Genomic DNA, 14,566 nt, shown 5'->3' with positions numbered 1-14,566 from the left:
GAAGTCCCATGCCCTTTCTCGGCAAGACCCGCCCCACTTCAACATGATTGGCTCCTGCATCGCGAGAAGGGTAGGCTTCGCAGATGTAACGAGATGTCCATCCCAATTATAATTTAAAAAAAAAAAAAAGAAGTTTATACTGGTTAGGATTAGGACTAGGGTTAAGGCAGTTTAGGATGAGTTAAGGTTAGGATTATGGTGGTTCATGAACTTCAGTTCATTGAACTCGTTCAGGTACAATACTCCACCCCGGACTTCTCGACTGTGAAGCAGACATCCTAACTACTACCACCATGCTGCCCCAGTTTGCACTAATCAAGCAAAAAAAGTGTCTGCAGGAAAAAATAAATGTCTGGCTTCTGCTGATGGCATCTTATTTATTGTACAATGTGAATACTGAATATGTTAGATTAAACAATTTGTTTGACATGACTACTGTCACTGTGTGAGGAGATTGAGATAATCAGTGGTTCAATAAATTAAATAAACCATAATCAACTTTAACTTAAACATTTGTATTTTAATCATTTTATCAGGGATGTCATAAATGGGAGAAACATAATGGAGGTTAAGGGCTCAAGACTGACAGGCCTTGGAAAATATTTTCAATTTGTGGCATTGATAACGTTCATCGATCCCCCAAATTATTTTATACTAGCTTCAGAACTATTTCTTTTTTAGGGTACACCGTGTACAGAAAGACAGTGTGTGCCTTTGACGGAGCTGCACGAAAATTACAACCATGACCAAGAAATGGAAAACTTTTAACACTATTAGGTCCACTGTCCACATGAAAACAAATGTTTTTATCCCAAGAACATACTGTATTTATATCTTCTTGCAAGACTCATTTTGTGTTGTCCTGCCTCATTAATCTACTTAATTTCCTTCTGGAAATTAATAAAATATCTATCAATTTAATTATTCTTTTAATCAACTTCTTGTTCCAGTTAACGTTTTAGGTTCTCAGTAACCTGACCCACTGTAGTGACACTTGCTGGTTAAATACAATAATTCATGGCCTGGTTGTCCTTATGTTTGATTGAACACGGCAGTTCTACTAAAGAATGCATGTTAAATCAAAAGTGAGTGTAATCCCTAACATGTAGAAATAGCTATCAGCTGCATTTTAACCAGTGCATTTCTGTGTTACATTATTCAGCAACAAAGTATCCATAGTGATATGTCAATGCTTAATTTTTGCAAATTATCTTTAGTTTTATGTATAACTAATTTTGTTAGGAGGATTTTAACTTTGAACCTTGTTACCCAGTGGCTGAAAACCTACACAGCATATAATGTGAAAACTGTCAATAGTGTAACGGCATATACTGTGAAAACTATCAATAGTGTAACAAATGGTGTAAGACAACCACTTACTTTGAAGCATTAACAGCAAATGAGTTTTTGAGAGCACAGACCATGTTTTAATATTCAACCAATTGTGTAAGTATACAAAATCAAGCACGTATTCACTGCCAGGCCTCCATGTTAACGTGGATATATGAATTCAACAGCCGTCAATGGCAGTGAACGTTCAGAAAAATACAACGGTTGCAAGTGTAGTTGAATCTGATGCTGCACGTGTGCTTCCAGGCTTTGCGCATTGTTCTTGATGGATCCCGAAGCCACTTCCGCGTGGCTGGGAGTCCCCCGTGAGTCACCACTCATCTGCGGCCCTGTTCGAGTCCTCGTCTGCTACGGCGCAGTCGAGACGCTCCACTCCGGGAAGCGCCAAGTCTCTTTCGTTTAGCTTTTCCAGGAAAGACGAGAGCAATCGTTTGTTTAAATGGTCCGTCAAGGTCCTCTCCTCTTCGACGCGCACCCTCTCCACATTTCCAGCCGACTGAGTTTCTTCCGCATCGGCGTCCGAGCCGAGCTGCAAAGGGGCCGCGCGGTGGCTCAAGGACAAGCCGTTAGGCTGCGCTTCCTCAGCGGGCAGATGTTCGGTCGGCCTCCCGGCGTCCGTCCTCGACTCCGCGTCCATTCGTAATATTAAGGTGGTCTGCAGAGCGGCATTTTCCAGCTCTTTCAGTCGCTTACTGTCGAGGCCGCGGACAGGAGATTGGTTTCCTGTCGCAGAGCTGTTGTGAGGAGGTTCACCGCTTAGCTCCATGGTGCTCAGCCTCAGCGCAAGCAATGCGGCTTAAGTTGAAAGAAGAAAACTCGATTCTGGTAAACACCGGTCGGTGTCGCCTCCATGTGGACGAAGTGCTGTGTGCTCTACACGCTGGCTCAAGGCCGGCTGGCCGGCCATTTGTGTCCACCTAGCTTGAACAAAGACAACACAACGGTTAAGTTACAAGGTTAACCCTTTTAGCACCATAATAATAGATGTATTAGTTTCACAGCTTTCAGGGGCAGTTTGAATGATTAACATTACACGAAGTAGCGAGGAGTTACGGTACACATGCACCACGGTGTCACCGGTGAGCCCCGTTGATTTAAAAGGGTAAAAAGCACACCTTTTGGCCAATTGAAACGCATACAAATTACGTTTTAATTTATTGTTATGTACTGGATTTAAACTTTTGTCGACGTAGCTCAACATATTTTTTTCAATGTTTTAACCAGATCGCATCATTTATCAAATTTTTGGACAAAAGGGCAATTTGATGGAATTTTCTTAAATTTAGAAAGAGGCATTTAAAGGCACCCAACGGAGAATATGAATGATGCAGTTATGGTTTTAACAAGTGGAGATACCCTCTGCTGATCATGGAGAAATTATATTTTAATTCGAATGGAAGCATTATCAACAGGGCCGGCCTGCCCATAGGGCAGTGTTAGTAAATGCCAAGGGTGCCGCGGCCTCAAGGGGGTGCAAAAAATCAGGTGAAAATATATTTTTTTACATTTGTTTTGCAGGGGGAATTCACCGTCAGTACACTTATATAAAAATGAAGAGAATGAAAATAATATAAACGAATAAAAGAGGAGGAGGAGGGTGAACTTTGGAAGAAGCTCACCTCGAGGCTCTCCCGTTTCTCCCACAATTTGCAGAGCGACGCAATCGAAGCCCCTCGGAATTAACAACACCAAGCACAACAGAACACTTTTTCCTCTCACAACCTCCCCAACAGCAACACAATTAACAGAAATAACAGTTACAATATTAAAGATCAATAAGTACATGGTAAACTAAAGTTACAATATTAAAGATCAATAAGTACATGTTAAATGAAGAAGAATGGAAGATGAATGAATGAATGAATTTCTTAAAATCCTAAATAGAGAACTCTGGAAACATGTCAAAACAACCAAAACTGTCCTAAACACAGGCAAGAAAAAAAGACAACCTGGGAGAGAGAGAGGTTAAGTTGTTGTTTGTCCAATTAGGTGTTGCAACAGCAAGTTACTTGAATGATTTGTTTGGCAGGATACAGTAATGAAATGAAGAAAATTTTCTCATATTTTAAATTGTGAAATATGTTCTTGTAAATTAAAAGCAACGTTATAAACTATTCCTCCCACGCCCCAAAAATATGCATGTAGGTTGATTGGAGACTCTAAATTGCCTCACAGTTCAGAGGTCGTGGGTTCAAATCCGGGACCCAGCCTTCCTGTGTGGAGTTTGCATGTTTTCCCCATGTCTGTGTGGGTCTTCCCTGGGTATCTGGTTTCCTTCCACATTACAAAAACATGCATGGTAGGTTAATTGAAGACTCCAAATTGTAAGTGTGAAGGGTTGTTTGTCAGTTGTGCCCTGCGATTGGCTGGCGACCAGTTCAACATGTACCCCACATCTTGCCCGACATTTTGCTCCAGCACATCCACGACCCTAGTAAGGATAAGCAGTAGAGAGAATGGATGGATGGGATTTGCTTCTCCAAGTAAAAGACACTGTCAACGCAAGGCTCAGGCTCCGCCCCACAGACGTCATGGTAACAAAACCCAGACTCGCTATTGGCCCAGCAGTATTTAGGCGGAGTATATACCCTCTTACATGCATGAGACATGACTGGCCCCTAAAAACAGGCAACAAGACAAAAAAAGGGTGTGTAAAATATGCTATAATTCTTGCTCCTTGGGGTATTTTGACAAAAGGGTGTCACGGATATTTAAAAAGACACATGGGAACTGTTTCAAATTGTGAAAAAAAGAAGCATAAGACCACAGAGATGTAGCCTACATCTGCAGAGTTCAAGAGTTCACTTTTGAAATAACTGCATTACAGGAAGTCAATTTACTAACACTAATAATGCAACACAAAAAGTTTCGACTATGTAAAAAAAAAAAAAAAAAGAGTTGAGTTGATTGTTCCTTTTCTGAGCTCGTCTAACAACTCCAAACTCAAATAAAGGTCATCCTATTAAAATTGAAAAAAAATCCTGCTTTGTTATTTATTAAACAGCTATATCAGAACACGGTGACCATCTAGAGAACAATGAAAAATAATGTGCGTAAACATTAAAAAAATATATATATATTGTACCGCAAAGTCAGTTTGTATGAATGGCGCATGTCTCAACATCCTCGTCTCCCATTGGACTTTACTGGAGCAGAGCAATGTATGATTGGACGAGTAGCATTGGCTCTTCCGTGTAGTCGAACATTTCTGAGGACGTCAGGACGACTGGCTCGTCCGCAGGTAACCAATGGCGACTCTGTTACCAAGGAACATGACCTATTTAGTCATTTTTTTAACCGTGAAAAGATAATTTATTAAATTACACACAGTAGGTTGTGCCATACGCGTCGAATACGCCTTCAGTTAGGGTCCATTAGCCTCGCCTGTACAAGGCACAAATGCTTCAAAATTCAAGCGGTAATGTGCATTAAAAATAAAAATGGATTTAGACACAAAATCGTCTCAATTAAAAAAATCTTTAGCGTGGGTCGAGAGTTAAAGCGGAAACAAAAGTGACGTTGCCACGTTCGAATTCCAAGCGTTCTCTGCTGAGCATTTTGTCCGTTTATTTGTATTTAAATTTTTAAATCTCGTCTGCTTGAATTATAGCGCAGAAATTAATTGTTACTTGTGCTTTTGCAGGTATCTGACGCAAACAAGCGAGGACAACACGACTCACAATGTCTTTCAGAGATCTGAGAAGTAAGCTGTCCACACCTTCTGCTACATAGGCACACAACGCATTGAAACGTGGTATAGTTTTGTATTCGTGCAAATGTTCTCACATTTTGTTCATGCTAGACAACTTTCCAACGACAGATTTTACAGAAATGATGAGAGCTTTGGGCTATCCTCGCTTGATTTCCTTGGAGAACTTCAGAACACCCAACTTCAATCTGGTGGCAGAAATCATGATATGGCTCGTTAAAAGGTACATCATTCGGTTAAAGTATCCGTCCACCGATCCCATCCATCCCCCCAGAGTTACTTCTTGTTTACGGAATTGGGTTAGGTTAGGGGTTACCAGTTTGATACACAATATTGAAATAACAGTTTTGCTCAAAAGACATTTAATGATATTAATAATAAATTATATTTATCTATCTGAAGATACTGATCATGTTAATTATTTTTCAAAATAACTATTATTAATGAATTAACCATGTTGGAATTTGGAAACAGATAAATATTAATACGCAACTCCTTATTTCTATAAATTTCTGCTACTTGTTTATATTTTCAAATCATCACTTCTATAACCTTCCTAGAAAATCACAATGTCCAATCAGTGGTAAACTATTTTTTAAGAACAGGCCCTATGGCAGTGGTGTCAAGGTAATTTTTGTCACGGGCCACATCACAGTTATGACTTCCCTCGGAGGGCCAGACGACTGTGGACCCATCCATCCATTTTCTTTACCACTTATCCTCACTAGGGTCGTGAGTTGCTGGAGCCTATCCCAGCTATCTTTGGGCTGGATGCAGGGTACACCCTGAACCGGTCGCCAGCCAATCGCAGGGCACGTAGAAACAACCAACCATTCACACTCACATTCACACCTGCGGGCAATTTAAGAGTCCTCAATCAACCTACCATGCATGTTTTTGGGATGTGAGAGGACCCAGAGAAAGCCCACCCAGGCACGGGGAGAACATGCAAACTCCACACAGTGATTTGAACCCCCGTCCCCAGAAGTGTGAGGCAGATGTGCTAACCAGTCGCTCACCGCGCCGGCCATTATATGCCCCCTTTAAGAAATATTCTGTCATTTTGCCCCATATTGTAATATGTAGGTATGAACCTCAGATGGATATTCCTCCAGATGTGGACACAGAGTCAGACAGAGTATTCTTCATAAAGGCTGTGGCTCAGTTCATGGTAATGTGCTGTCTTACCACCATATACACAATGTAGTAGCTTATAGTTGTAATGCAATGTAGGACCTCCTGCTCACTTCTCTTGTCTGTCCTTGTCGCAGGCAACTAAAGCACACATCAAGCTAAACACTAAGCGCCTCTACCAGGCTGATGGCTACGCTGTGAAAGAGATGTTAAAGATCACGTCAGTGTTGTACAGTGCAATGAAGACCAAGCAGATGGGTCTGGAGGACAGAGTGGAGGAGGACAGCAGCAATTTTAAGTTTGACATTGGATCACGGGTAAGATGATTATATGGTAGCGGTGATGTGACAAATCATTGAATTATTTTGTGTATGGAACTTGTATATAAACGAGTGTAACTTGCCAATATTTTTGACTCCCTTGTCATATTTTTTTCCTGTTGTTTTAATTTATACTTACTTTCTCATGTTTCTCAGTACTGCCATTTTTTCCCCTATAAATGATATTGCTAATGCCAGTTATCATTGTACATTTGTGCTCAATATCGTAGGCACTGAAAACAGTGTTTTCAATTCGAGCAATATTTTCCATGTTTCCACCAAAACTGTAAGAACTATTTGTAGTACAATACTTTATAATTATAGTTTACAGTTTATATTTTTGTGTATATTAGAAACAGCTCTCAGTAGGATGTAGTTTCACACCCCTGAAAACTACAACCACAGTAATAATAAAACTGATCAGATCATATTAAAATTGATAATTTTTGATACAGCTGTAATTGTAATTTGTATTTGTGCATTTTCATCTTTAACATTTGTGTTAAGTGTGTACTCTTCTGTTGCTGTGGTTGTCACTTTATTAAGTCTCCCCGTATCTTCCTTCTAGATTTCTGATCTCAAAGCAGCTCGGCAGCTAGCATCAGAAGTCACGTCTAAAGGAGCATCTCTGTATGATTTACTGGGCAAGGAGGTGGAACTCAGGGTGAGTGGAACCGAGCACACAGGATCTTTGAACAACTTTGAGTCCCTATTGTCTTTTGACTGCGATTGGCTGGCAACCAGTTCAGGGTGTACCCCGCCTCCTGCCCGATGATAGCTGGGATAGGCTCCAGCACGCCCGCGGCCTAGTGAGGAGAAGCGGCTCAGAAAATGGATGGATGGATCGATATTGTTCTTTGAGAATGTGCACGTTGCGTTTAGGAAAAGAGAACTGCGGCCATTGCAAGACCTCTGGAAATTGATGTGACTGAAAAGGCCCTGAGAGAAGCCATCAGGGAGGCCATGGTCAGTATTGCGATTTTAGTTTTCTTTTTTACTGCCATTCAGTAAAATATTGTTCATGTCATGAATTGACATTTATTTTGTTTGTTATAAAGGTAACAGTGGAGAAGACCAAAGAAATGCTGAACAACATCGTCTCTGATGAGGCCAGCCTGGATGCCAAGATAGAAAGGAAGAAACAGGAACTGGAAAGGAGTCGGAAGAGACTGCAGACATTGCAAAGTGTGCGGTCAGTTGACATTGTTGCTACAAGTTAATCAGACAGCAGACTCCTATGCCAGAATGAGAGTAAATGAGACAGAATAGTGTGCGCGTCAATGCATATGCCAGTCTTTTTAATTGGTGTTGAACACAAATATGGGTACAAATTCCAGTTGTAGTGGCCATACACATATTAGAGATGACTAGGAAAAAGGAACCAAGCAATTCTGTTGATCTATATTGATGCAACTGCAAGCTAAAATGTCCTTTTCATTGTGACGTTTTATAATGAATTTCCCAATTTGTTCTCTCTGTGGTTTATTTAACAGTGCCATTGTAATACTGAAAATGAAAGTTTGACGTACAGTCATCCTTTATGTTAAGAAATGTTTGCATGCCCATGTGGACGGAAGAGATTCTTACACATTTCTCCTTCACTCTGTGTTAGACCAGCGTTCATGGACGAATATGAGAAGATCGAAGACGACTTGCAGAAGCAGTATGAGATCTATGTGGCAAAGTTAAAAAACCTGTGTTTCCTGGAGTCTCAGCTGGAAGATTACCATCAGCTGGAGCAAGAGCGTTTTGAGGTGGGTGACTGTATTTATCAGTACACTGTTTTGGCACCAGGCAAATTGAGTGATTAACCTTCAATTTAATTAGGACTCCTGGTATTCTCCCTTTTCCACATTTTTTAGTTTATATTAACGGCCATCTACACTGATTGATGGGAAAGATGCACAGACTAAAAGACCCCACCTACTCAACATTTTAAATAAGAATGAAACCCTTTTTGTTATTCTTCTGTGTGGCCCGTTACTAAATTATCCATAGCATGGTTTTGAGCAGTCCATGACTGTTGGTCTAAAATTTAACTACAACTTCTTAGGAAGGTCGGTATGTTCTGAGATGCAAAAGGAGTCAAGTACAGACGGACCTCGATAGAATGGACTAATAGGTGCGAGGGTTGTCCGATATAGCCGAATGTCCGTTACATTGAAGTGGGACATGCACCCATATTACTGTAAAGTAAAAAATTGTTTTGTAGGTTATTTTCATGGGCCAAAATGCCCAGTACAGTTCGAAGTTATTGTAAGTGAATATTAAAAAAGCTTGAAAATGGTAAAATTTATCACATTTTACTCAAACTTACCACGTGCTTGGTCATTGTGACATTGTTAACGTACAGAACTCATCAGAGACGAGTCGCTTTCATGAGCCATGGAGAATGTCTGTGCTTCGTAGTTCCAAATCTGTTGCCAAAGGCAAAGGGCTTGACAAAAAACGTACTGTACCAAAAATAGCATGTTCCAGTCTCCAAAGACTTTTGTACTCTTCAGAGTTAACGCTGCAGTCATGGTGCCCTCTGTGCTCTATCTATGTATAGTAGACAATAGATACAGTCCCCTCCAAAAGTTCACGGCATCACTCTATCGTGGATTTTTAAGCAATCGCTTTATGAGTTTTTACAGTACACAGTAGGGATGCACCGCTATTGATACCAGATTAAGTAGATACATTCCTCTTGAAAAGTAGTGCAACGGCAAGGCCAATTCCTTTGTTTTTGTTGTGTACTGAAGACATTTTGGTTTCTAATCAAAAGATGAATATGAGACAAAAGTTCAGAATTCCATCTTTCATTTGATGTTCTTTACATCTAGATGTGTTAAACAACTCAGGACAAGGCACCTTTTGTTTAAACCCACCCACTTTTCAGTGAGCAAATATATTGGAGCAGACATTAAATTAACTTAAAGTGAATAACATTGGTGGCATAACCCTTACTTGCAATTACTGCATCAAGCCTTCCACCCATTGACTTCACCAGACTTGCATTCTTCATTTGAAAGCCCTTAACTGCAGCCTTCAGTTCGTTTGTTTGTTTTTGGGGGTTTCTCCCTTCAGTCTCCTCCTCATTCGGTAAAATGCATGCTCTATTGGGTTAAGGTCTGGTAATTGACTTGGCCAGTCTAAGACCTTTTACTTCTTCCCCCTGATGAAGTTCTTTGTTGTGTTGGCAGTGTGTTTTGGGTCATTGTCTTGTTAGATATAGATGTATTTTACTGTTTCACTCACTCAATTGACTTGACTGAAGTTCCGCGCGGTGTAGGCTGAGGCTCGGAGCAGGAGGGAGCGCATCAGACTTCTACCCACCGTGTCAGCCTCCTTTACTTTGCACAATATAATCTTAATTCAAGTATTGCCATGCAGTGAGTGGTAATTTATTTGAACATAGTGAACACTTTTGTTTGTCGCTGCCGTTGGGCACAAGCACATGTTTGTGCGTGTTCGTTGGTTTTCGCCGCTTCGTTGTTGGTTTTCGCCACTTTCTTTTTCGTGGTCGGCGGACCGGAGGCATCGAAACTGGAAACTGAATTTTCTTTAATTTGAACGAATTTCAGGAGAACCGGCATGTATGTATGTGTGTGTGTGTGTGTGTGTGTGTGTGTATATATATATATATATATATATATATATATATATATATATATATATATTATAATGTATATATATATATATATATATATATATTATAATATATATATATATATATATATATATATATATTATAATGTATATATATATATAGAGAGAGAGAAATTTTTGGTTAAGACAGCAGAATTCATGGTTCCATTTTTCACTGCAAGTCTTTCAGGTCCGGAATGGCAAAACAGCCCCAGACCATCACACCACCACCACATTTTACTGTTGTTATGATGTTCTTTTTCTGAAATGTGGTCTTACTTTTACGCCAGATGTAATTGGACACACACACACCCTCCAAAAAGTTACACTTTTGTCTTGTCAGACCACAGAGTATATTCCCAAAAGTGTTGGGGGTTTATCAAGATGTCTTCCGGCAAAATTGAGATGAGCCTGAATGTTTTTCTTCTTCTGTTGCTCAACAGTGGTTTTCAGGGTTTGGACGGTCATGAAAAACTTGGAACGGTTATGGAAATTGAAAATGCATTTTCCAGTTCCATGCATGTTTTTTGGGCGAAACCGGAGTGCCCAGTGAAAACCCATGCAGGCATGGGGAGAACATGCAAACTCCACACAGGGTGAGCGCGGGTCCTCAGAACTGTGAGGTAGATGTGCTAACAAGTCGCCCACCCTGTTGCGTGGATAATATTTAAGATGCATAAAACTTAAATAAAATGGTGTAACATTTGATTAAAATTAAAATTATTACAATTAAAATTATTACAATTAAAATTGACACGCAAGTGCAACATCGCACTTAGAGCGGTGTACGCCGCGATACAGAAAATGGAACAGGTCACGACGTTGAGGGTTCACTGGCATACTCAAGCGTATTCTGAATGTGGATTTCAAAGAACGCAATGCCAGCAAAGTGCCATTTTGAGAGGTTTCAACTTTGGTTAGAAAAAAGACCCTGACCACAGACGTGCGAAATGCCGACTTTGCTCAAAAGCTTTCGATGTAACCAACATGGGAGAAGTGGCACTGGTAAGCCACATGAAGGGGAATAAGCATTTGTTGGCTGTCAAAGAGAGTAAAAACTCCCATCAGGGAGTTTTCAGGTTTCGTTATATACACAGTTACTGCACCACAGACTGCCAAGGCTGCAGGTTCTGCAATTCCAACGGCGAAGCAGACAAGTTGGACATAACAGCAACAACAAATTCTAACAGCAGAAGTTCTGTGGTCATAAAAAAAAAATATTCTTACAAGTTGTCGGAAGATGTAAGTCAACTTTTCAAGTTAATGTTTTCCTACAGCAAGATAGGTGGATAGTTTAGAATGCTTGCTATTTAAAAAGTCTGTCTGCCTCACCTTTCTCACTCGTCCATTTGTTTTCCTCTCAGGAAGCTGAAAACACTCTGAGGATGATGCAGCAAAATCTGAAGGAGGACGATAGAGCTCTAATGAGGAGCTCATGTGAGTCACACAGAAAGCAAAGCTTTAATAACATCTCAAAACAATGTTAAATTAAATGACATCCAACTAGCCACTAAAGTACGATGGAGTTGACAGCCAGTTAAGTGCCACATTGCCTTCATTTTTATGAAATCTGTTACAGTGAAAGATGTGGACTCTGATACCGACGTTCTTGAGGATGAAGGTGATCTGGACAGTGACTTGGAAGAGTCTCGGCCCTCCAATCCAAGGCCCATGAGAAATGGCTTGATGGCTGCTAAACAGACAAACGATTTGTTCAGTATGTCAAATACAGCCATTTATCTCTTGAGCGTAGATTCAATTTGGAATATTCTGCGGGTTTTAATCTGATTGTTGTTATTGGATTAAACCTGATGCAAGTTGAGGTAGTCACCGAGTATACATGACATGTCTGAACTATTACCAATAATATGTATATATATTTCTTTCCATCAATTTGGAATATGCTGCGGGTTTTAATCTGATTGTTATTATTGGTTTAAACCTGATGCAAGTTGAGGTAGTCAGTGAGTATACAGGACATGTCTCAGCTATTTCCAATAAGATGTGTATATATATTTCTTTCCAGGAAGAGGAACAAGATTTATTGGGAACATGCAGGGTGGTGACAGTGATGAGGTAAACGCATTTTTCATGAAGTCGATTACCATACATACATCTACGATCTCTGTTCACAAAGACTGTTTCCTGTATCTCACCCATCCATCTCTTTGCACTCACGTGTACTGAAAGCCCACATTAGCCATTCCCCGGAGGCCAAAACAACTGGAAGGACAGGTTTGTTTGTGCAGGGCCGGTGCCTGGCTGATTTTCTTTTTATGTATTAAAATTATCCATCCTGAAATTTTCCATGTGAGATGTTCCTTTTAAATTATTATACAGTTTAATTTCCATGTCTAGTTCCAGTGTATTTACAAGACTCTTTAGCCATAATAGTAGCAATGTGACAAGTGGCCGCCATCTTTATGGAATTTTCTAAAAATAAATAACATGGAATGAACACTTCAAAGGCCTCTAAATCCTCCATAACAAATAAATTGACAAAAAAAACAATGATTAAAGTACATGACCTCTTCTACTGCCCACACTGCTCTACGCACAAATAATGTTGAATTTGCACGATTTCAGTGGAGTTTTTTGGAGAGGTGACGATGTTTGAAACGTCAGCTATTTTGACGCATCGACTTGGAGAACCCCTTGGAATTTCGGCCCGTACCTCATTGGTGGATATTTTTAACTGAAAATTATCAGCCAATCGATGAAGGGGTTTTTAATTAGTAGACGAAACCAAAAGGTACAGGTGATAGGTTGAGAAATAATCAAGTAATACTGTTTTACTCTAATTTGAAGGATTTCTTTTTTTAAATCCCATTTTCAATAGGTGATGTCACACAAAAAGTTGCCCTTTTTTTCCGACACAAAATTATTTTTTCACAAGTCATCAGATTTTCAACATTTTTGGTGCATTGTACACTGGTTGAACTGGTAATTCCAACTCCATTCTGCATTTTGACACTCATTTTTGGGAAATCTTGGCACGTTGCTAATAATAGTACTTTCTGTAGTAATTTAGTGTTTGTTTCCTTTAAAGATATAATAATGACTACCAAGTGGAGCTTTTGTTATGTCTTTTCTGTCTTTTTTCTATTTTAGTCGGAGGACAGTGAAATCGAGGCGGACGACGACGACGATGATGATGAAGAGGAAGAAGGCGAGGACGAGAGCAAAGAATTAGATGACAGTTTGGAGGACCATGTGTCCAGGGCAACGCACATCTCCAAGGGACGCACAAGGCCCCCTCTTTTTGATGAGAGCGACAACGACTTCTGAATACCAGAATTGATCGTGGGAGCACAGAGCATCAATGTACAATAGCCCTTGTCATTTGTTCATTTTCTTAATAAAATATAAATAGTTTGGTCCTCTGTTCCCTAAACTCAAGTTTCTTCTTCTTTTCTTTTCGGCTTGTCCCTTTAGGGGTTGCCACAGCGCGTCATCCTTTTACATGTAAGCCTATCTCCTGCACCCTCCTCTCGAACACCAACTGCCATCATGTCTTCCCTCATGACATCCATCAACCTTCTCTTTGGTCTTCCTCTCACTCTCTTGCCTGGCAGCTCCATCCTCCTCATGCTTCTACCAATATACTGACTCTCTCCTCTAGACGTGTCCAAACCATCGAAGTCTGCTCTCTCTAACTTTGTCTCCAAAACATCGAATCTTGGCTGTCCCTTTGATGAGTGCTACTTTCATCCATTTTCTATACCACCTGTCATTAGAGGAGCGGGTGACCTGGCACATATCCCAGCTACTTGATTGCTCATGGACTCGAAATCATTTCATGGCATCACAGCAACACTATATCAATATTGAAGTAAGAAAGCCTTACCACAAAAGCTGAAGCTGTTACAGCTGCGAAGGGTAGACCAACATCATATTACACCATATGGATTTTGAATGAGATAACACTTAAAATCATATGTGAGCGAATACTTTTGGCAACAATGTGTATTTGCATCTGATCTGACGATTGCAATGATAAACTGTGATGTATTTATAAGGTATAGCCCTCCATGAATACCTTTACAATAATATTTTATCTTCATAAGACAGAAACAAACCTTGATTTGTTGTTTTCAGTGGGAAAGGTCTGAGGGACATGAGGTTTAATATTAGTGTGTGATCATCGTACATCAAAAAGTCTTTGTGACGTATTTTTCTTTGACATAGACGTCGCCGTGTTTGTTGCCAAGTCAAACATTAATGTACTCGCATTATTGACCGGAAATTGTCCACTAAGTCTTGCACAGTCGCCGTCATAGTAATGACCACAGGTTAGGTTTGTTGCTGCATTTTGCTGTTGTGATGACACCCCCCACTCTTTCTGTTCTTTGTCAGATGGCTGCAGTACTCCTCTCTACTACAAACCAAACAGAAGAAGTAAACACAACATTTGGTCTAGCCT

The 14,566-nt window shown here is 40.1% G+C and overlaps 1 protein-coding gene across 8 annotated transcripts; it reads left to right on the top strand.

Annotated features, from left to right (window-relative positions):
• Positions 1-4,550: 4,550 nt before the first annotated feature.
• Positions 4,551-13,523, top strand: cluap1 (clusterin associated protein 1). Of its 8 annotated transcripts, none has more exons than XM_061684507.1 (14): positions 4,551-4,591; positions 4,994-5,053; positions 5,171-5,282; positions 6,146-6,230; positions 6,331-6,510; positions 7,082-7,177; positions 7,396-7,479; positions 7,572-7,705; positions 8,126-8,267; positions 11,508-11,580; positions 11,723-11,860; positions 12,170-12,219; positions 12,334-12,378; positions 13,255-13,523. In XM_061684507.1, exons 2-14 carry the CDS (start codon positions 5,032-5,034, stop codon positions 13,429-13,431), a joined length of 1,338 nt encoding a protein of 445 aa, XP_061540491.1. In that variant the 5' UTR covers positions 4,551-4,591; positions 4,994-5,031; the 3' UTR covers positions 13,432-13,523. The 8 variants fall into 8 exon arrangements, with proteins under 8 accessions (XP_061540491.1, XP_061540489.1, XP_061540492.1 ...); XM_061684505.1 differs by having other exon boundaries at positions 5,153-5,282; XM_061684508.1 differs by lacking the exon at positions 4,551-4,591 and adding an exon at positions 4,666-4,768.
• The last annotated feature ends 1,043 nt before the right edge of the window (positions 13,524-14,566 follow it).

This window comes from Phycodurus eques, chromosome 8, assembly GCF_024500275.1.
Source record: "Phycodurus eques isolate BA_2022a chromosome 8, UOR_Pequ_1.1, whole genome shotgun sequence".
NCBI lineage: Eukaryota > Metazoa > Chordata > Actinopteri > Syngnathiformes > Syngnathidae > Phycodurus > Phycodurus eques.
The sequence above is the reverse complement of the archived record's forward strand: the minus strand, read 5'-3'. Positions and strand labels throughout refer to the sequence as shown.

Coding starts and splice junctions, on each gene's coding strand:
- cluap1 (XM_061684505.1), top strand. CDS start 5,032: ATGTCTTTCAGAGATCTGAGAA. Junction 5,054..5,152: donor GTCTTTCAGAGATCTGAGAA/GTAAGCTGTCCA, acceptor TGTTCATGCTAG/ACAACTTTCCAACGACAGAT. Junction 7,706..8,125: donor CAGACATTGCAAAGTGTGCG/GTCAGTTGACAT, acceptor ACTCTGTGTTAG/ACCAGCGTTCATGGACGAAT.